The sequence below is a fragment of the Primulina tabacum genome, chromosome 15 (genome assembly GCF_025594145.1).
Source record: "Primulina tabacum isolate GXHZ01 chromosome 15, ASM2559414v2, whole genome shotgun sequence".
Taxonomy (NCBI): domain Eukaryota; kingdom Viridiplantae; phylum Streptophyta; class Magnoliopsida; order Lamiales; family Gesneriaceae; genus Primulina; species Primulina tabacum.
In genome coordinates, this window is record NC_134564.1 from 33266908 (window position 1) to 33289777 (window position 22870).

At 37.6% G+C, this 22870-nt stretch overlaps 2 protein-coding genes and 1 pseudogene across 4 annotated transcripts; 2 read left to right on the plus strand and 1 right to left on the minus strand.

The window, feature by feature from the left end:
* Window positions 1-3129: 3129 nt before the first annotated feature.
* On the plus strand, window positions 3130-6640 carry LOC142527959 (protein XRI1-like). Of its 2 annotated transcripts, none has more exons than XM_075632967.1 (9): window positions 3130-3337; window positions 4161-4216; window positions 4314-4442; window positions 5025-5158; window positions 5253-5316; window positions 5403-5502; window positions 5577-5620; window positions 5741-5824; window positions 6058-6640. In XM_075632967.1, exons 1-9 carry the CDS (start codon window positions 3318-3320, stop codon window positions 6330-6332), a joined length of 906 nt encoding a protein of 301 aa, XP_075489082.1. In that variant the 5' UTR covers window positions 3130-3317; the 3' UTR covers window positions 6333-6640. The 2 variants fall into 2 exon arrangements, with proteins under 2 accessions (XP_075489082.1, XP_075489081.1); XM_075632966.1 differs by having other exon boundaries at window positions 3131-3337; window positions 5403-5505; window positions 6058-6638.
* A 1745-nt stretch (window positions 6641-8385) lies between these two features.
* Window positions 8386-9804, plus strand: LOC142526550 (pentatricopeptide repeat-containing protein At3g22690-like; annotated as a pseudogene).
* Window positions 9805-15298: 5494 nt separating this feature from the next.
* Window positions 15299-22608, minus strand: LOC142526551 (protein RDM1). Of its 2 annotated transcripts, XM_075631024.1 has the most exons (4): window positions 22455-22608; window positions 22178-22313; window positions 20502-20663; window positions 15299-15873 (listed from the first exon to the last, which is right to left on the minus strand). In XM_075631024.1, exons 2-4 carry the CDS (start codon window positions 22308-22310, stop codon window positions 15506-15508), a joined length of 663 nt encoding a protein of 220 aa, XP_075487139.1. In that variant the 5' UTR covers window positions 22311-22313; window positions 22455-22608; the 3' UTR covers window positions 15299-15505. The 2 variants fall into 2 exon arrangements, with proteins under 2 accessions (XP_075487139.1, XP_075487140.1); XM_075631025.1 differs by lacking the exon at window positions 20502-20663 and having other exon boundaries at window positions 22455-22607.
* Between the last annotated feature and the right edge of the window lie 262 nt (window positions 22609-22870).

Below are 22870 nucleotides of genomic sequence, written 5' to 3' on the forward strand. Positions count from 1 at the left end.
TTATATAGTTGAATTTTTTTATTTAAAAACAATAACTTTACCAAAATAAGATATTCATCTCACAAAATACGATCGTGAGACTATCGATATTCACAATAAAAAGTAATACTCTTAGCATAAAAAGTAATATTTTTTCACAGATGACCAAAATAAGAGATCTGTCTCTCAAAATATGACCCGTGAGACCGTCTCACACAAGTTTTTGCTAAAATAGGTCTCTTGTAAGACGTTCTCACGAATCTTGATATGTGAGATGGGTCAACCCTATCTTTTTTATATTGATAATTTTTATTATGAATGATAGAACATATATAAAAATATAGATAAATATAGCGTTGAATTAAAAAAACATAGATAAATGAGAGCATAATTATAATTTTAAATAGCTTTCACCAAATACGTTAAAAGTTAACATGTATAAGAGCTTCGACTTTAATTAAATAATAAGTAATATGTTTATTGTAAGATTATCTCATAGATAAAGATTGTGAGATGAGTCAATTTCTGTTCATATTTATAATAATAAGAAATAATTTTGACATAAAAAATAATATTTTTTCATAAATAACTCAAATAAGAGATCATCTCACAAAATTGATCAATACGAGACTGTCTCAAAATTTTTTTTTAATAAGATACCATATCAAATTCTTGAATATGTTTAATTTAGTTTTTTAATTCGGACTTCTACAGCTATCTTTTCCTAGATTAATTACTTTCCCGATGTCCCACAAATCTCTGCTAGAAGAAGTTCTGTGCTATGATAATGTCCAGGCATGCGTGGTTAGTAGTAGCGCACGTGAAATGATTCATTCGTATATTTTTTCAAAAACGAATTTATAAGTTAATTAATTTTATGATAGTATGAAAACACTCGTTTGTTCGACCATACTTTTCAGAGTTATGCGTTGTAATCTATTGATTCACGTGAAAAAACATACGTGATCTTTTTATGATAATCGAATCTATCACAGACAGTATCATAAAAACGTCTAATCAATCGAAAACACTAAAAAGTACAATTAACACATGATGTTATACAATCTAGTCTGCGCAAGACTAACCAGGTGGCTCGTGAAACCGCTCGACGATGTTTACAATCTCGGGATAGTTTTGTGTGGTTGGATGCGATTCCATGCTTTTTGAAACATATTGTACAAAATGACTTGTTGATTTATCAAATGAAGTGTGAGTATTATATATATAATAACAATACACTGTGTTAAAATAAATAAAATTGAGTACACTAAATCGTTTTTAGCCAATATAATATAGAGTAGGTTTCTTGTGAGATGGTCTCACGAATCTTTATATATGAGACGGGTCAACTCTACTGATATTCACAATGAAAAGTAATACTTTTATCATAAAAAGTAATACTTTTTCATGGATGACCTAAATAAGAGATCTGTATCACAAAATACGACCTGTGAGACATCTCACACAAGTTTTTTCCTGTAGTATATTAGATTTTTTTTTGATATCCTAATCTAGGAGATGAGAAAAACTCGAACTTGAGTCAATACATAAAAATTTATGTGAGACCATTGGGCCAAGCCCTCGATCTCATATAATATACTAGATTTTGATATGAATTGAGTATATATATTACAAGTTACATTAAAAAATGAAAAGAGTCGGGCATGGCGGGAGAGTAATTTAAGATTATGCATTTAATTTGAAAGAACGTGACTCACTGCTACGATTCATCCACCCTTCGGTTATTTTTATTTATTTATTTTTCTGTCGGGTAAGCATAACTTTAAATATTTAATGTTTTATTATTTATGATAAAGTTGAATTTACTAATGAAGTCTTGTTGCTTTTGGGTTTGGATCAATTTCTCCAAGTTCCATTATAGTCGATGATTATTCGTGAATTCATCCTTGATTGAAAAATCATACTAATAAATGTCTGCCAACAAAAGTAAATGTACATTGAAATTGGTCGATATTATTATTAAATTTGTACTTTCATTGATTGGACTTTAACTAAATCAAATAATGTTTTCAGTACGCACACGAAAAAATATGCAAGATTTATATATATTTTTGAACATGAAAATATGTTTAATTTTTATTCCTATTAATAATATCAATTTTTAGGGAAAAAAATAGGTAGTATAATTTGGTATTGATATTGTGCGAGTATTTTAAATAATACAGTATGACAATAAATTAGAAATGAATAATAAATGTAGTTAGTTTTGAATTGAATCAGAATTGAATTAAAACAATAATTGTATGCAAGAGTATTAAAATTGATGGAAATGCATTTTTCTACCAGAAACTCTAAACAAGATGCAAATGCATTTTTGTTCATTTCTCATAAACAAAATTATTTTGGGAAAAAAGTAAACATTTTCCCCCAAAACATTATTCGACCACTCTTATTAAAAAAAAAAAAAATCATAATAAAATTCAAATTCAAAATCAAACAAGAAAAAATTACACTAACATTTTAATACATATACACTTTTTTTCCAGATAATAGATATCAATATTATTTAGACATTTGACATAGGATTTCATACCCCCAAAAAAAAGGAACTTAATGAAATTTTGATGATGTATCTTAACTCGATCACTCTTTAAATGTGCATTATGTTTCTTGTAAGACAAATGAATCATATCTATATTTATGAATAAAAAATATGTCTCTCAAAATTAACTCATAATCGGGGTAAGATGACAATGGGCACGAGTAGAATCTACATTCGACTTGTCCGAATATGTTTGGGTCGGGCTTGTATAGTCTATACCATCTATACTATATTATTAAGTGTGAGATTCTTAGAATAACTACTTAGATACTATATTATTACGTGTGAGACTCTTAAAATAATTACCTTGTAAGACATCAAAATATTTAATATCATAATCCTTCTTACCCTACTCAATCCATATTTTACATAGAAAAAATCTAAAAAAAAATTAAATTTTAAATCGAACAACTTTTTTAATTAAAAATAATTTCGTGTTAATTTTTTAGTATTATTTGTTCAAATTAAAAATAATAATAACACATACAATATATATATATATATATATATATATATATATCTCTTTTACTAGAATTAAATGAGTTTGGATCCGCAATGGATAAAAAAATGGTGAATTAAAATAAAAAAAAAGGTGGAATTAAAAAAAGGTTTCAAGTGTGCAGCAACCCACTTTACTCCCTCCAGATTTTTTGGGAAATTTTATTTAAATCAAGGATTGTCCATTGACTTTCGTTTCTTTTGATGATATAGATATTGAAGTTATATTGGAGGAATCCCAAACTCACATCACTTGTAAAGAAACCCATCCATCATAATGAGCAATAATAATGAAAAGTGAGTTGGTTTCTTTGTCTGCTGATTTTACATTTGTTATAGATCAATGGGTTGTGTTTCTGTTTTGCATTTTTTGGCGATTTTTTGTTCCTTTTTGTGGGCATTAAAAATTGGAAATGCCTGTTCTTGATTCTGGTTAAGTATGATTTTTTGTGATCTTCGGTCTGTTTGGGTTTTATTTTGCTTCAATCACGTGCGAAAATTGTAATGACGGTGTGGATTGCGATGTTGTTTTTGGGCTCAGGCTCTCTCTTTCTTGACGGGGTTCTGTTTTTATAAATTTTGTTTCATACAATTGAATTTTGTACGTATAATTTTAATTCATTTTTTTAAAAAAGGAATTCTAAAAGAGCACGCTGATCATTCTTCTTGAAATGTCTGGATTTGGTCAGGGAATTTTTTTTTGTGCCTAAGTTAAACATCCTCAGTTGTTGGATTTATAGACTGGGAATACGAGATTTGGAGCTGCCTTTTGTTGTTTTTCTTATATTTACCACTAGAAACTTTGTCGATTTGATGAATGTGATGCATCTTTTTACTCATGCTCCCTCGGCTCGAATCCCGGACCAAGTTACTACATATGAACTGAAATTCCGAGATATGTACTGATATGCCATTAGGCTAACTGGGTGGTTAGATTCTGTTTATTTTGGTTATTTTTTTATTGCAAATAGATGTCCCTTACAGTTATTTTTTCACTTTGATCATCAGTTCAAGCGTGTACTTTGATTTTCTTGATTCTACCATATTTGGGATCTTCGTTGCTATTTTTTTCATGATTTATATGCTACATTGTGATCTTAATCTTTTGAATTGATGACAGTGACCCGTGGGATTGGCAGTGTCATGAGTATAATATTGAGGGCAGTACCAACATAGGTTAGTCATACCCTCATTTTGAATCCCTCACCCTCAAGTAAAATGCTCGTTTGAACTCGGGTGATGGTTTTTGCCTTTTTTTTTTTATGATGAGCAGAAATATCTAAATGGCATTTGGGTGGAGTGGAGCAAAATGAAGACCGTTTCTGTTCTATATTAGATGATGAAACTACTCCAGTCAAGGCTTGTGGGGATTTAACTTGCCATGTAATTGAAAAAAGTTGGGGTGGGGCCTTACTCTTCCTGTACTTGTACTAAGTATCACTATTTCTCTTCGTTTTGTAATTGCGCGTGTGTTCTTTGTTTTGAACTATTCTACTTTCATTAAATCAGCTATCATCCTTACCCAATGGACTTATAAGCAAAGACAGAGGTACAAATTATCTCTATCCGGTAGCCATGTTAGCATTAAAATATGAATTTATGTAATGGGTGAGGAACAAGTGATGACACATTTAAAAATTCATTCGTAACATGCTTCTTCTTTAACACTCTTGGTTTAAGAAACTAAGCATTGCGCAAATATAGCAGAATGGTTTTATTGATTATTCCACATGTTTCAAATGCATGAAGAAGTTGCATATATGTTTACGTGTCCCATAATTGTGCACACTTTGTTATTGCAATTCAGTCTTATGTATTGATTCCTTCACACAACAATTTGCTTCTTGTATCGACCAATTTGAAGAGATGTCATCTGGCAACAGTATATGGAAACAACAATTAGTGGATATTGGTACTGTCACCGCACAACAAGCCAAGTATTGGGGATTTAGTGATCTAAGTGCGTTTTGTTTAACTACTGCAGAAGTTACTGGGAAAGAAGAGTCAGAGCAATGCAGGGAGCTTTCCTCTCAAGCAAAAAGACGTAGGATGCTTCAGTTTGAGTCTGAAGTTTTGAATGCACCTCTTTATAATGATGACATATTTTTAAGATCTAAGGTACATATTTTTGGTAAAAGAGTTAATTTGCAGCACCATCTGATGGTTCCTACCTCCTAGATAGTCAATAATCTGTTGTCTTTTTTTTGTTCAGGAGAGACAGGATTCTCTTGAAGCTGATATGCATGATATGTCAGAGTGGGTTGCTGGATTCGCAGGTTTGTTTCTCTCAAAAAATTATTGTGAGATATATGAAAATCAAATCCACAAACGTGGTATCTAGTGATAGTTTTTTATTTCTTAGACGGTGCATCGGCATCCAATAACGAGTGCTTGGATCCATCATTTGAAGGGTGGATTTCGGATTACTTTAATGATGCTGAGATACATTGCAGCGCTGAAGATATGTATGTTTGCATAGTCTTTGCTTTATCAGTTTATTTAAAACAAGTTTCTGACCAGCTTTTTGTTTGAATAGTTGTGATCCGTCTGGAGCATCTGATGTTCAAATCAACATTACAGGTAAATCACGAATAGGTTAGGTTATCAATGGTTAATTAATGTTAAATAATAGCATTATTTTGTTGCTTCATTGGTTTCCCGCCCTTTGTCCACTGCATAATCCATAACAAGATATTGCAGAGCTTTGTAAAATGCCTCCAGAATATGATGCTAACGCAGTAACAAATCACCCCGTCACTCATCGTCGAAGTGGTGCTTTCAAAGGTAATTGTGTACTCATTGTTTTGATTGTCCCTTTTGAAAACCAAGTTAGCCAAACTTAATCTGTGGAAATATCCCGTTTCTTCTGTTACTTTGATGGAGAATTATGGTGTTATGGCCTGATGACCATCATCTTAAATATTATTTTATGTTTGGATTCATTTTGACACAACTTGATCTTGTTCCTTAAACTAAATAGGTATTGTTTCCTATATCGTTTTTTCCCTGTAATTCAGGTAGAAAATCGTACATGTGCACACTACCTAAACCATCATCATCTGTCGTCTATCCATTTGCTTTCATCAAACCCTGTGGTGCTCATGGAGACATGACTTTGGAGGACATAAACCAAAAATTACACGCTCCACCAAAATCAAAGCAAGACCAAGGAGACGATCCTTCTGTTCCTTATCCCACATCAGCATTTTCAGGGAAGCCTGTGGTGGGAAAAACAAAGATTCACACAGAAGGCGGTGAAGGGAGCATTACAATTATGAGAACCAAAGGGTAAAAGGATTGGCACTTTCCCGATAATCTTCATGTCTATCATTCTCAGAGTTCACCCAGATGAACTACCCAGTCTTTTCTTGATTTCGGAATGATTTACCAGTATTTAAGGTTTCGACTTCACACCAATCCTATGATTATCATTGTCTCGTGGGATGTTCCTAGTTGTTATTAAAACCATCCCTTGCCAATGTGATTTTGTACTTGTGGGACTAGAGATCTTGACTAGTTCATCGGTGTGGTATCACTGTTCTAACTTCTGATTTTCGATTTCGGACTCAAGCTTCTATCTTATGTGCATAGACGACGAGTTAATCGTTTATTCAATTATTTTCGAAGTCTTAACTTGGTCTTATTGCGAACGATGCTTATCCAAGCAATTCAAAGGAATCATAATTCAAGATTTGGTGACCAAGACTTGTAGGTAATCAAATGTTTCATTTCTTTTCCATTTTGAATGTAAATACACTCAATTTATTCATTGTTACACCTAGTATATCTGACGTGTAATATATAATTTTCCGGATATGTGCTAAAACTCGAAAAAGCCATCAAACTGTTTAAAACGGTAGAAAATCGAAAAATCGGTCGGGTTTTTGATTTTGTTAAAAAAAAAATCAATGTCACCAACATAGCAAAAACTTGTGTGAGACGATTTTACGGGTTGTACTTTGTGAGACGGATCTCTTATTTGGGTCATTCATGAAAAATATTATTTTTATGCTAAGAGTATTACTTTTTATTGTGAATATCGGTAGAGTTGACTTGTCTCACATATAAAGATTCGTGAGACCGTCTCACAAGAGACCCACTAACATTTTCATCTCTCCTACATAAATCTCTTTAATGTTATGTGTAATTTGGAATTTGAAATGTGATGTTAAAAATTTAGTAAAAACTATAAAGTAATAAATATATTTCATTTACTATATAAAATAAATATAATATATTTTTTATTAATCAAGTTCTACTATCCGGTTGAACTTTTTGAAAGGTGGATCGATCTAATTACCGACCTAATTATGAAAATATTGGTATGTGTGCGTTTTTTGGTTGAGTTACTCTAATAATTCAAGTAAGCGTATACTTTGTATTTTGTGCGTATTTACTAATTCTAAAGCTTAAATTTCTTAAACCATCCATAAAAAATCGAGAGAAAACAATAAGATATTAACTAAAATATTTACCATTTGATTTTCTTATGTTTGGAATTGTTAGATTATAGTGGCTCCACTATCTAAGTATGAAATTGGTTTCGGACTAGGTTTATTTAAATCCTTCGCTCCTCTCTTTTGTTCAAGAACTCTGGTAGAAATGGCAAGTAATTGTGAACTCTCTGCCTTCCCTTGCCTTGCCCTTGCCTTCCCTTCCACTTTGGCTCGTTTGAACGTTTTGACGTAATTTCAGTTAAATTATGTTATAGAAAAAAACATGATTTTTCTTCCCTGTTGAGAAAGCGTTAATTCTTCAACCTATTTCTTTTTCTCAAAAGACTTTAATTGGTACGCGCAAAAAATAAGCTAATTCGACAGCTTTTTGTTCGATTTCTCGTGAAGTCAATTTCTCATCAGTACGAGTCAACATAATAGCCACGTCTTCTGATGTCCATATAAAAGATACGACGAGCATAGTACTTCACTCCATCTAATGACTGACCTCTCGATTAAGTCATGTGAAATCTGTAAGTATGTCAATTTAAGATCACCACGTGAAAAAAATTCATTCAAAAAGACTACAATCCAAAAGCCATGCAATATTGTCTGTTATTCTATGATTCTCATCAATCCCTTCTAAGAAAGAAAAGAAAAAACGAAGATTCTCATTCTAAAAAACGATTTCGACTTCCATAAATTATTATTAGAAAGTAAGAATGAGAAAGAGTCGTGATTAAAATTCTCATTTTATAGTTTTTTTTAATGTATTATTTTTTATAGGTTGATTTAATTTATTTTTATTTAAACTAATTTAGTATTAAATATTAATCTATCATTTATTATTTTTAAAGATTATTCATAGGTTTATCTGCATGGTTGAGTGTTACTAATAATATGAGAGGCAGTAAAGAAAAGATTAGCCTTAAATCAGACAGGGAGTTGATATCAGTTAGAGTTGGTTAGTTCCCGCCCAGAACATTCAACAAACATTTGAGAGACATACATGACCTTCACCACTCTTGTCTTCTCTCCCCCACTCGCCACCCCCTCCACAGCTGACCCAACAGCTCCGAGCACCCAACTTCAGATTAAATCAGCGTCCATTTCCAATAACCTCGTTCCTGAACCTGGGTCTCTTGAATCTTGCAAAAATCTTCAAGAAATAAAGCAATTACATGGCCACTTAGCTAAACTGGGGTTGGTACACGACCTCACTGCTCTGAAAAACCTCATTGTCAACTGTCAAGTACTCATAAACGGGGTCTTCTGAAAGCTTAGAGTATGCAGAGAAAGCCTTCGAGATATTCAAGAACAGTAAAGAGGATTGCAGCAGCACTAGGGGAGTTTATGTTTATAACTCTTTGATAAAAGGAAACTCGTTAGCTGGGTCTTTTTCACATTCCATTTTGCTGTATGTTGGTATGGTGATTGAGGGTGTCGCGCCTGATAACTATACGTTTCCATTTGTTTTGAGTGCCTATGCTAAAAGTTCGAGGCTTTTTGAGGGGATGCAGCTTCATGGATCAGTTATGATGTTATTTTTGTTTTGAATTCTTTGATACATTTCTATGGGGAGTGTGGAGAAATTGATAAAGGGCGAAAAGTGTTTGATGAAATGAGTGAAACGAATGTAGTGTACATGGACTAATTTGATTTGTGGGTATGCGAGGAAGAATTGGCATTAAGAGGCCGTCTCTTTGTTTTTTCAAATGGTTGAGGGCATTAAGCCAAATGAAGTTACTATGGTCAGTGTGATATCAGTTTGTGCAGAGTTGGGCGATTCGAATTTGGGGGAGAAAATTTCTTCCTATGCAGAAGCATCTGGGCTAACTTTCAATACCATTTTGGTAAATGCGCTTGTTGATATGTATATGAAGCGCGGGACTACTAATAATTCAAAATGACTATTTGATGAGTATGTCCATAAAAATTTGGTTCTTTACAAAACAGTCTTGTCAAATTATGTACAGTTAGGGAAAGTGAATGAAGCTCTCGATGTACTTTGTGAAATGCTTTATATGGGGCCAAAACCAGACAGGGTGACTGTTATGTGCTCGGGTAATGGATCTAGTTATGGGGCGATTTAGAGAGAATTCACCACTCGCAAGATTGTGAGCGTGTTTCTGAGATTTCCGCCCACGTCTCGCTATTTTTGATAGTTGGGAATTGAGGCTCGTTGAAGAGAGAACCTCACGATCTCTGACTTTGGTAGAAGAAACTCAATTTTGATGCCTTTATTTCCTCACTTCTGCCGAATATATATACAAGCCAAACTAAAGGATAAGAATCCCAATCAAATCCACTTGATATCTTCCTAGAGGATATCTCCGTAACTAATAAACAACCACATCTAATCCAAACCAACTAAATGAGATAATCTCTTATTTAAAGAATAAAAAAAACAAGATAACTCTAGAATCCTCTTATCTAATCTACCACCTTGTACTTCCCATGAGTGTGTCTTTGATAAACAATATCTTTTGAAGGCGTTGGGTTGGGCTTGGGCTCGGTAATTGCTGGGGCTGGGCTGGTCGTGACATTACACCCCTCTGGAGACACGTGATCGTCCACGATCACAAATGAGGGAAACTCCACGGCCAAGGTGGAAGCATCCTGCCAAGAAGCCTCGGTGGGTGAGAGGCCAGCCCAGTGAATCAGCAGCTCCCGACGTCCCTGGCGGAATCTCGAATCCAGAATGGCCAGTGGCTGCGGTGGTTCGTCTTGGTTGAGTACTGGCAGGTCTGTGTCGTGGGGAATGTTGCCCTTAAATGGCTTCAGAGAAGAGACATGGAAGACTGGGTGGATCAAGGAGGAGTCAGGAAGCTTGAGTTTGTATGCCACTTGACCAATGCGTTCAATAACTTCGAATGGGCCAAAGTAACGTGGGGAGAGTTTCTTGTTCATCCGTTTTTCCACACTAGATTGGCGGTACTGTTGTAAGCGTACCAGAACCATATCCCCTATTGCATATTGGACATCCCGGTGAGATGAGTCATATTGAGTCTTCATGAGGTTCTGGGCGTGCAGTAGGCATTGACGGAGGTGTTTCAGGACTTCGTCTCTGGTCTGTAATTCTTTGTCGACGGCCTCTAATTTCGCTACCCCTGGGCAAAATGATAGAAGACACGGCGGTGGTCGGCCGTAGACAACTTCAAATGGGGAAGAACGTAAGGACGAATGGAAGCTGGTGTTATAGCAAAATTCAGCCCACGCAAGCCACGTGGTCCATTTCTTAGGCAAGTCACCGGAGAAGCAACGGAGATACATCTCCACAATACGGTTAACCACCTCCGTTTGGCCATCCGATTGAGGATGGTAGGCCGATGTAAAACAAAGTTGGGTGCCACTCAAGCGGAACAATTCCTTCCAAAATCCACTAGTAAATGTGACATCTCGATCGCAAACAATAGACTCGGGCAACCCGTGAAGCTTGAAAATATTCTCAAAAAAAATCCGAGCGACCAATACTGCTGTATAAGGGTGTGAAAGGGCAACAAAATGCGCATATTTTGAAAATCGGTCAACCACAACCAAGAGAATATTCTTTCCTTGCGATAGGGGAAGTCCCTCGATAAAATCCATAGAGATATCCGTCCATACGTGGTGAGGAACTGGGAGGGGCTGTAACAACCCTGCCGGCTTCAAATTTTCAGTCTTATTGCGTTGGCAAACTTCACATTCCGCCACAATTGATTTTATTTGGCTGCGCATGCGTGGCCAGTAGAAGTCCCGCTGAACGCGATGCAAAGTCTTCAAATATCCTTCATGGCACGAGCTATGAATATAAGAGATGATGGTACCTGTCAAGGCCGAATCCGGAGGTAAGAACACCCTCTGATTATACCAAAGGAGATCATCCGAGAAGTCCCAGGGCCCCAGAGCTTCTCCAGCCTTTACCTTATCAATCAAGGGCTGTAACTCGCTCCTAGAAACGAGTTCACTTCTGATTTTGTCCAACCAATCCAGCCGTGGGGTTGATAGAGCGCAGATAGAGCCACTGTCTGATTCATCTCGTCTTGAGAGGGCGTCGGCCACCACATTGGCTTTTCCTGGTTTATATTCCACCTTGAATTCAAATCCCAACAGCTTGCTGATCCATCGTTGCTGAGGGGATGTCGTGATACGTTGTTCCAGCAGAAATTTGAGACTGTAATGATCGGTGTGCAACAAGAACGAAACTCCCCACAGATATGTCCGCCAGTGGCGGATGGCCTTAGCCAACCCAATCAACTCTTTTTCATATGCGGGTAATTTCCGGTGTTGCAGAGCCAAAGCCTGGCTATAGAATGCAATAGGACGCCCATTTTGAAGAAGAACAACTCCTAATCCACTTTCTGAAGCGTCACATTCTATCACAAATGGTTCTGAAAAATTCGGTAGGGCTAGGACGGGTGTGGATGTCATAGCCTTCTTCAATACCTCGAACGATCGAGTGGTTTCTTGTGACCAGACGAAGGAGTTCTTGCGAAGTAGGCTGGTCAAAGGCGCATCAATAATTCCGTAGTTCTTGACGAACTTGCGATAGTACCCCGCAAGGCCTAGAAACTCGCGAAGGGCGCGGATAAAGGAGGGGGTCGGCCAATTAGCAATGGCTGCAATCTTCTCGTCATCAACTTTGACCCCCGATTGTGTCACTCGATGGCCGAGATAGGCCACTTCTGTTTGAGCTAGAGCACATTTGGACCGCTTTAGGAAGAAATGTTGTGCCTTGATCGTGGCGAAGACCAGACGTAAGTGTTTCAAATGTTCCTCCCAAGATTTGCTGTAAATCAAAATATCGTCGAAGAAGACAAGAACAAATTTGCGTAGGTAATCCCCGAAGATAGTGTTCATGATGGCTTGAAAAGTGGAGGGCGCATTTGTTAGTCCGAAGGGCATAACCAAAAATTCGAAGTGACCATGATGAGTCCTGAATGCTGTCATGGGAATGCATGTTGGATCCATCAAGACTTGGTGGTATCCTGCTCGGAGATCCAGTTTGGTAAAGAATTGGGCTCCATTAAGCTCTTCCAACAATTCCTCAATCACAGGGATTGGAAACTTGTCCTTCATAGTCCGCGAATTCAAAGCCCGGTAGTCGACACAAAAACGCCATGATTTATCGGTCTTGCTGACTAACAATACGGGTGATGAAAATGGTGAAGTACTGGGTCGGATAATTCCTTGCTTTAACATCTCAGCGCACTGTCTTTCGATCTCATCTTTCTGTGCGTGTGGGTAGCGGTAGGGTCGAACCACGACAGGATCTGTCCCTTGGGTTAATATAATTTTGTGTGTATGTTGTCGTTGCGGTGGCAGCCCCTTAGGGTCCCCAAAAATCCCTTCAAAGTCCAGCAGCAGCGCCTGAAGACCTGGTAGTTCCCTTCCGTCAGTTTCTGTTATGGTGAATGCAAAAGGGCCTGAACTCGCGCTAGGATCGTCCCCCTGTAAACTGACTGAGTTTCCTTCATATGGGAAATTCATGACCATGTGTGTGAAGTCCCAAGTGATGGAGCCCAACGTGCACAACCAATTCACTCCCAAGACCACACTAAAGTCTCCCAAAGGTATCAAAAACAGATCCACATAGAATCTAGCTCCTCCCAGAATAACATGTACACCGCGGCATACCCCTGAGCATTGAAGTTGTCCGCCGTTGGCCACAGACACCCTTAGGGTTGGGCGGTTTTCCACGGATAATCCTAGTTTGGCGGCCTCCAGTGTATCCACGAAGCAATGTGTGCTCCCCGAATCGATGAGGACCCTCACGTGGCAGTCGTGAATTGTTCCCCAAATCTGCATTGTTTTCGCGCCCTGGGAGCCAGCAATTGCATGTATAGAGGCCCCAAATTCTTGTGGTTCTTCTTCTTCCGTAGTATTCTTATCGTCTGATGTGTCATCCTCTATTCCTTCCAACAGAAATAACCGTTTGCATCGATGCCCCGGCGTGTATCGGTCATCACAATTGTAGCATAGCCCCTTAGAACGCCTCTCTTCCAGCTCCAATCTACTCAGTCGTTTTATTCTAGGTGTCTGGGGCTGTTGTTGGATGTTGGTGCTACGTAGCGGTGCTCGCGGTTCCTCCCTCGGGCAATTGTTGCGTGTCTCATATAATCGTGCCAGATTCATAGCCGTGGTGAGATTTGTTGGGTGATGGATTTGAACTTCTATAGCAATGTTTCTGCGCAATCCACTAATGAACAATTGTATCTCTTGCCTCGACGTCATGGGACCCGAACGGGCCAGCAATTCTTCAAAGCGTTCCTGATAATCATTCACCGAGTTTGTCTGACGTAGTTTGGCAAGATCGCCAAAGGTCTCTCCTCGAAGGGGTGGGCCAAATCTGAGATCACAATGTTCAGCGAATTCGATCCACTGAATATCGGGCTGATCCCTTTTCAATTTGCGAAACCACAGCTGGGCCTTGCCTTCGAGATGGAAGGATGCTAAACCCACTTTTTCTGCCTCATGTGTGTGTTGGTGGTCGAAGAAATGCTCGCAACGATTGAGCCACGCCAATGGATCTGATTTTCCATCGTAACAAGGGAAGTCTAACCTGGTGTATTTCGGTATGACAAACGAGTTGTCTTTTCCCTCCCGTGTGCGTGGACCAGTGGAGTACGTATCACGGGAATCCAAGTGGTTGTTGTCACCGCCCAGATCGTGCGTTGTTTCTGTTTTGGATGCTGCGACTTGGACCGATAATTCTTCCAGGCGTGTGACAAGATCCCGATGTCGCTGGTCGTTCTCTTGTTGCCGCTGGTTACTCGTCATTCTGTCTTCTTTGTACATGTTGATAAAGGCTTCGAGCTGCCTGTGCATGGAAAGTAAATCCCCCATAGCGCCCGGCTCTGATACCAAGTTGTTATGTGCTCGGGTAATGGATCTAGTTATGGGGCGATTTAGAGAGAATTCACCACTCGCAAGATTGTGAGCGTGTTTCTGAGATTTCCGCCCACGTCTCGCTATTTTTGATAGTTGAGAATTGAGGCTCGTTGAAGAGAGAACCTCACGATCTCTGACTTTGGTAGAAGAAACTCAATTTTGATGCCTTTATTTCCTCACTTCTGCCGAATATATATACAAGCCAAACTAAAGGATAAGAATCCCAATCAAATCCACTTGATATCTTCCTAGAGGATATCTTCGTAACTAATAAACAACCCTATCTAATCCAAACCAACTAAATGAGATAATCTCTTATTTAAAGAATAAAAAAAACAAGATAACTCTAGAATCCTCTTATCTAATCTACCACCTTGTACTTCCCATGAGTGTGTCTTTGATAAACAATATCTTTTGAAGGCGTTGGGTTGGGCTTGGGCTCGGTAATTGCTGGGGCTGGGCTGGTCGTGACAGTGACTGTGCTATCTGCTATTTCATCTTCTGCTGAACTGAGTGAATTTCGGTTTGGCAGGGAGTGTCATGCTTACGTTTTAAGGAATGGACTTGAGAACTGGGACAACATTGGAAATTCACTTATTGATATGTACAGCAAGTGTGGCATGCAGGAATGGGCTTGCGGAATGAATGTTTGATCAGATGCTCAACAAAACTTTTGTGTCGTGGAATTCGTTGCTTGCAGGTTTTGCTAGAAATGGTGATATCGAGTCGGCCGAGGAAGTGTTTGAGGACATTGCCAGAAAGGGATCTTGTCTTGGAACTCAATGATTGGTGCTTTGGTACAACAGAGTTTGTTTGGGAACGTGATTGAACTATTTAATTCTTTTCAACGGCGTATGCACTTAATGCAAGTACACATCATCCGCATTTCTAATGGACACAAACTGTTGTTACACCTTTCCGGTAAAGAATTACTGCTAAGGTATAGAATTACTGATAACATAACTCATTGAACATACATTCTATATGCAACCAAGTCGATAAAATAATGACTGCATTACAACTGATCAACGGGAAAAGCAAAAACTTGGTATCTGTTAAACATAATGAGTTTCATAAAGATCTTCTCCATCAATCTTAACTTACACTATTGGCTACTTCCAAGAAAATAATTTCCTTCTCCCTGATGTTTGCTTCAGGATCAGAGCTTCGGGAAAATGGCATCAATGAGAACATGATGCCTGGGATCAGTCTCCCAGAGTTTAGCCAAATGACATGGAGATGCAGTACGGCGATGAATCTGTTCGTTGATCCAGATGCTGGCCTCAGCTTTGCAAGGATGGATGATCATATCCAGGGGAACATTCTTATCATCAGCTCCAATCCCCTCTCTGTCTAACTGCTTTAGATAAAGATTGGTCAGGTAGTGCAGAGGCTGCCCATATATCTGCTTAATTGAGTTTCCTAATCCCATCCACGAGGCATAGGGAATAGCGGTGCCACGCTCAGTTGGTATTGGTATCAGGTTCATATATTCTTGGTAACTTGTTGCACGTCTAAAGAGCAATTCTGCATTGCAAGGCACAAATTAAGCAGCGTTGGTCTGACTAACAAAATAAACATCACAAAATAGAAAGTTTTTGGGTTGCATTGACATGTCAAATGTAGTCAGAAAAAAAAGATCCAGGTTTATATGATACATTTGACAGCATCATTTATTTACAAAATGCCATTTTAAGCCACAAGATAGCAGCATAATTCCATGTTCTAAAAATCTATCCACGTTTTATTCCCCACTGACTCACAATTCAAGTAATTGAAGTTCCACTTGGAACAAGAGATATTACGTGCAAACACCAAAAATAAAAAGAAAAGAAAACAAAATGGAAAAAGAATAGATTGCTCATTCCCTCATATCAAACATCGACCAAATATGCATGAAAGGGTAAGCACATACACATATTTAAGCACACAGTCAAAATTAAAAAATATCATCATACAAAAAATGGACAAAGTGAATACATGACTTGTGAATAATCTGTTTTATTGTCAAAATTTATTCAATTTCAATTTCATATCTATATATTTGACATGGAAGAAACAAGTTCACTCCTCCGGCAATCACAGAACATTATGAAGACAACTATCTGAAATATAAGAAGCCTAGACAAAATCTCATTTAAACATGAGACACCCAATGCAAACAGGATTCGAGATGTGTTCCCACAATTTCTCCGAAACACCGATGATGCTAGCAACCCTATGCGTACATATGCACATATCCTTACACAATCCAAATGCATATTGCTCGTGTGTCACAAGCTTAAGAAGGGTGACCTCAATGTCTAAAGAAACGTTAATTTCCTTCGATAATGAAAAAGCTGATGTGATACTCAATTTTTTTTATTAGAACAGCACTCCACTCAGTCAAACTGAAAATTCACTCAAAGTTCAAAAAACAATAAAAGCATATAAATGATTTCTGAATCAGTACAATATTGTTGAGTAGTACTTGAAAAATATGTCCCATTATATTCTTAGGTCTGTTTGCTCTGTAGGATAAGGAAGGGATTTAGTTTAAATCACTCATCATCCTGCATTTGGCTCGTTCTTGTGAAGGACATAAAATAGTGTTTTTTATGTAGGGACATCCTTCCTCAGCCAAGTGATGAGTCTTCCCGTCTTGAACTGTAGCATAGATTGTATAATTTTACCATGATACCCTTCTTTCTCAATCGAAGATAACCCTACACCACACAGACGACACACCACCGTTGTGAAGGATGTGAGGTTTTTTCAAGGCAAACTGGTGGCAGGTTGGGGAAAAGGAAATAGCAATTAGCACCCACACAAGGTAATTGATGATCCAGATATTCCTTACCCCACAAATATGTTTAATTTTACAGCAATTTAAATGTATCATGGGAAGAAATTGTTATGCCTCTCAACAATTAAAAGTAGTTAAAAGAGTGAGAAGAAAAACTAAGAAGAAATTGAATATTGTATTGAACTAATCATAAATCCCAGGACCCAAGAGTATATTTGCTCTGTACAATCTCAACTCCCTAGCAGACAGCTAGTAACTCACTCAACAAGAAATATAACCGAATGAATCCCTCTACACGACCCCTCTCATATTTTATATCTTCCCCCCACGTGTTTTTCCCTTCCCATTCCTAGCACAGACGTCTTTCATTATCATTAGTAATCGGGCCAAATAAATATGGGATAACTGGACCCAATGGATCTGGGTTCATGACACGTCCCGCCTCTTCAAAAATCGCCTCGTCCTCAAGGCGAAAATTTGGAAATTGATCTGTAAAATCCTCCAAGTTCTCCCAAGTAGCATCCTCCTCTGTTCTTCCTTTCGAACGCACGAGCAGCTGTTTTCAAGGTTTTCCTTTTATCTGTTTAATGTGTCCAGCCAAAATCAAATCCGGTTCAAAAGTAAAAATAAATCAGCCTCCAATTCACTAGGCAGCTTTGTCTCAGCGTAATTCTTTCCCACTGCTCGTTTAAGGCATAATACATAAAAAACAGGGTGCACCTTAGACCCCTCGGACAACTGTACTCAATAAGCAACCGACCCCACTTTCTTCAAAATCTTAAAAAGCCCATAGTACCTGGCTGCAAACTTCTTAAATACCCTTGTACAAACTCAGTTTTGGCGTTGTGATCTCAACTTTAAATGCACCATATCCCTTTCTTGGACATGAACCTCCTTTCAACTTTGTTAGCGTATTTAGATCATCTGTTGTTGAGCTCGCTCAAGATTATACTTGAGCTGCCTCAAAAGTTCGTATTGATCCATCAAAGCGCGCGAAACCGCCAACACCATTGTTTCCCCTGTTAGAAATTGAATTAGAGTAGGTGGTTTTCGCACGCCGACCACTATCTTTCTTTTTTAACTAATAATATAACAAGGCTCGATTAGGGGATATTGTTGGCTTGTATCACACCTGATTTAAGCATTTCTTCCCCCATACATTCATCTTTCTGATGGTGGAAATAGCGATATGGCCGCACCGATACTGGACCATCTCCCTTTCTAATAATAATAGCGTGATCTTCTCTCCTACGCGTGGGTAATTAGTGAGGTTTTTGAAATACCCCTCATACTTGCCAAAAATGCTCTTCATCTTTTCATCATAGTGCATTCCTCCTACTTTTGGTTTCTCCCCTTCACTGTCATTCCACTTCAACAAGACTGCCCCACAAAATTCCACCTCACTCACTTTAGCAATTGACTTGAGTAAAACCATTGATCTGCTAAAAGATGGATCTCCCTATAAAATCATGGTCCGCTCCTTCCAACTAAATCTTTATGCATATAGTAACACGTCTCCCAAAGTGCGAAGCCATTCGACCCCTAGGATTAGATCAATTCCGTCTAGCTCAAACAGATAACCGACAAGGAAGGGATTATGTTTTAAATGCGGGGAACCATATCACCCAATGCACCAACAAAATTTTGAGAGTCGCGATTTTAGCGGAAGAGGATGGAGAAGAAGGCGAATTGGAGCCGGTGAAGGTGAAGGGGAAGTAGAGCAAGCCGTAAAGGAAGCCGAAGGTTGGCTGGAAACACCCAACACAAAATATAATACCTTAAAACTGCTCTTGTATTATGTCAATGGCATTGATCAACCGCAAAATTCGAAGGCGAAGGCGAGGGTGGCTGGTTGTGAAATATTGGCGATGGTTGATAGTGTTGCAAGCCACAACTACGTCTTGAGAAGCTTGACTACAGAATTGGGGCTGATGGTTGATGATAGTTTGTGTTTTGGGGTGAGTGTTGGGGATGGGTGTCGCAATTCGTGTAAGGGTGTGCAAAGAGTTGAATAAAATTTTTTTGACGAGATACAATCCGGCCATGTCAATTCTTTTGATTTGGGAACCTAACCACTCCACCGCTCCAAGGTCCACCGCGAAGCAACTAGACGCAAGTGATGATGAAATGTGGTAAACACAACCTGGACGCCGAAGGTTCAAACTTTGTTAGCGGGGAATATTTTTGAGGTTGTTTTCAGGGATGAATATTTTTTATGGCGGGCGCACCATCGAAACATGGTACATAATTTATGGCAAACCAACCTACCTCAAGAAAAGAAGCAGACAGCAATGCTAAAACCAGCATTGGCGATCAAGCTCTTCAAGCAAGTAGTGATGAATAAATAAGTCTTCCAACTATCTTTGATATCACTCTGAATCTACCTTAACACCATCTTTGATATCTCCTAGATAAGTATATGATGGTTTGCAACCACTCATCCCAGTTTCTTTCGAGAGATCAAGGATATACTTTCTTTGGGAAACCATGAGTTCCGTTTTGGACTTACCACCTCCATTCCAAGAAAAGACTAGCTTACCTAGATCTTTCATCTTGAATCCTTTTGCCAAGCTTTTCTTTTCTTCAATATGCCATCTCTTCGAAATCATCTTCTGTCAATATTATGTCGTCAACATAGACAATCAATACAAAGATCTTTTATGTATTGGATCTTCATGTGAAAAGAGTATGATCAGACTGTCCTGGAAGGTAGCCGTGTCCTTTAACAAATCTGGTGAATCTTTCAAACCATGATCTGGGAGATTGTTTCAGCCCATGGTGTGACCTACTTAACCTAAATACCTTTGATCCAAATTGATCATTAAATCTAGGTGGTGGTTCAATATATACTTACTTTTCTAACTCACCGTTTAGATAGCCATTCGTCACATCCAGCTCATTGAGTGGCCAATCTAAGTTTGCTGCAGCTGCCAGAATAACTCGAACTACATTGAGTTTAGCCACTGGAGAAAATGTTTCAGTTTGGTCAACTCATACATTTGGGTGAAGCCTTTGGAAACCAAACGAGATTCGTACCGTTATAAAGATCCATCGGAGTTGTAATTTGGAGTAAAGATCCACTTACAACCTACAAAAGATTTCTCACTAGGTAGATAAGCCTTCTCACAAGTAAAGTTTTCTATAGATCTCTCATCTCCTCGTAAATCGCTTATTTCCACTCAAGAACCTCAAGCCTCACGTCCATTCTTTGGAATACAAATGGTATCCATCTGAGACAAAAAGGAGCAATAAGAGGGTGAAAGATTTTTATAAGATACAAAATTTGATAGGTATTTCCTGCAAGATCGGATATCTTTCCTTTAAGCAATTGGAAGATCAATGTTACTCGAAGGTTTATTTTCAAGTATACCTGGAATATGAGCATAGAGACTCATTGAGATGCCATTGTGTGTTCCATGATTAGGCTCTAGAGTCGATTCATGGCTCTGTGATGGGACAAAGTCTCCCTCTCTCTTTACATCCCTCTTCCTTGTATAAACAAGACCTTTAAATTGTTTTCCACCTGCCTCCACTGTAAGTGATATAAAATTTTTCTCAAATCTAGGTTGGTCGGAGATTCATCATTTCTAAATTCGATTGAAAAATCAGAATTGGTTATACAGTCATCTTTACTGTTACTATACTCCCCCTGAATATGAGAGTTGTAGAAAGAGTAGCCTTCGAAGGAGAGAAATTTTTTTTTTGAAATAAGGTCGAAGCACTCGTATCCTGTTGGTTTGTAGGATAGCCAACCCATACTTTACGATCACCATACACTCTTTTATCATTGTACTCAATCCAGCAGGATGAGTAATGTTTTTTGGTTTTGAATGTATATTTCAAGCATTGGTAACAAAAGATGTAATTAATATAGTATTGAAAAAGTTCAATGGATTACCGATTACATATGAATCTGTAATTTTATTGCAATGGTGAAAAACTATTTATGTGCAGCCCTTTTGGTCTGTAGACAAGATGTGCATTATTCAAAACTTGTAATTTAGTTTAAGGGTTCACATATGCTCAGTTTATGTGTTTTTGTTGGCATGTTGCCAAATAAACTCGTAGTACCACTGTTGAAATGGAATGTCGATGTTTAATTATTAATTTAATGTGGTGTTAAGATGGTAAGATATTTAGTGGTCTGCCGTAACCCTATGAAATAGTGTAATCCATGGTCTTCATTCCATTGCAAGATAAGAAATTGTGAATGCACGTCGTCTTGAGAACATCCATGATGGAACAAACTATTCCATGTATAAGTTGATTATACATGTGTATGAACAACATGGTTCCAAAACTATGAGCTGAATATTGAGTTGTGCATTATTTCTCTCATTGGTTGAATACCTTACCAGAAGAGCCAACTAATAAAATTTTGTGAGGTTAGACATTAGACCGAAAGGGTTTGCTTTCACTTTTATCTCTAGTATGAAATTAGTTGAAGCTTATATTTCTTTTATGTGGCTAAAAGTAGGTGTCGGCACCCTGTATTTCAGTTGTCTGATATACAACGAGCTCATTTATGTTATTCGAATGAAAAATTATACAACTGTATTTATCTATACGGTGCATGCTTCAATCTACTGTTACAATTTATATGGTTTCCCGTGTAACAGTTATATAGAGCATTATCCCAATAAATCAGCGCAAAATTGAAATTGGATTCTACAACACACTGAAATCGAACTAGTAAACAAAAAAAAGGTCCGGCATAGTGTAATTTTTAAAACAAATGAAAGGTATCTAAGTCATTCAGTGGAAACCACAAATTTTACCATTCATATTAAAATCACACCAAACGCTGCATAGTTTATCACATAACTTTCACCTTTTTATCACTCAGATTACATATCCATCAGTTATCATATAGAGCATGATCTCAACACTATTACATATAATAGGAAGCCAAGATAAGCATACGCCTGCATACCCGAGTACCCAAAAAAAAGTAAAAAGAAATCACCGGCAATCACCCATGAACTGGTAGGAAAGCAAGGACTCGGAATAAATTACAGCCATATGGAGTTTATAAGAAGGTATTACCTTCAGGAGTTAATCCTGTAACAGGCCCATCGACAGCCATTGACTGGATGCCGTCATTTTCTACATCGTCGGATGAAGAAGAATCGTCGGATGAGATATCAACCCGATCATTTGACGGAAAGGGCTTCTCCATTTGCTACAAATTGACAACAAAATTCAAAAAGAAATTCATGTCAGATTATCAAATTTGCATAAATTATATCACACAAGGTTAACGTTTTCCTTCTCAAATTCAAAGCGAAATAAAGAATAGTAGGAAAAGGTAGGCTACTCTTACACTGGAAGCAATGGAGAAAATTTGATTTGGGGATTTCTTTGTTATATGGAAATCGAATGAGGGCCGGCAAACACGGAACAATATGAATGAGAGAATATAAGAAATTGTTAAGAATTATATAATTAAATTTAGTATTAATAAAAATAAAAATTTTATTTCCGCCCCATTTTCATGAAATCAAAAAAAGGGAGGAAAAAATCCATAATTTTTTTTAGAAGTTGTAAAAAATTTTTCCATATCGACGCCGTAGCTTCGATATTTTTTCAAGAAACAATATTTTTTAAAAAAATTGTTTATACGAACATTATTTATTAAATATTTTTAAAACATATATGCATATTATTTTTTATGAATTTAAATTTAAATAAATGAAAATTGCAAAAGAATATGATATCATGGTTGCAAGAACTTGGTAA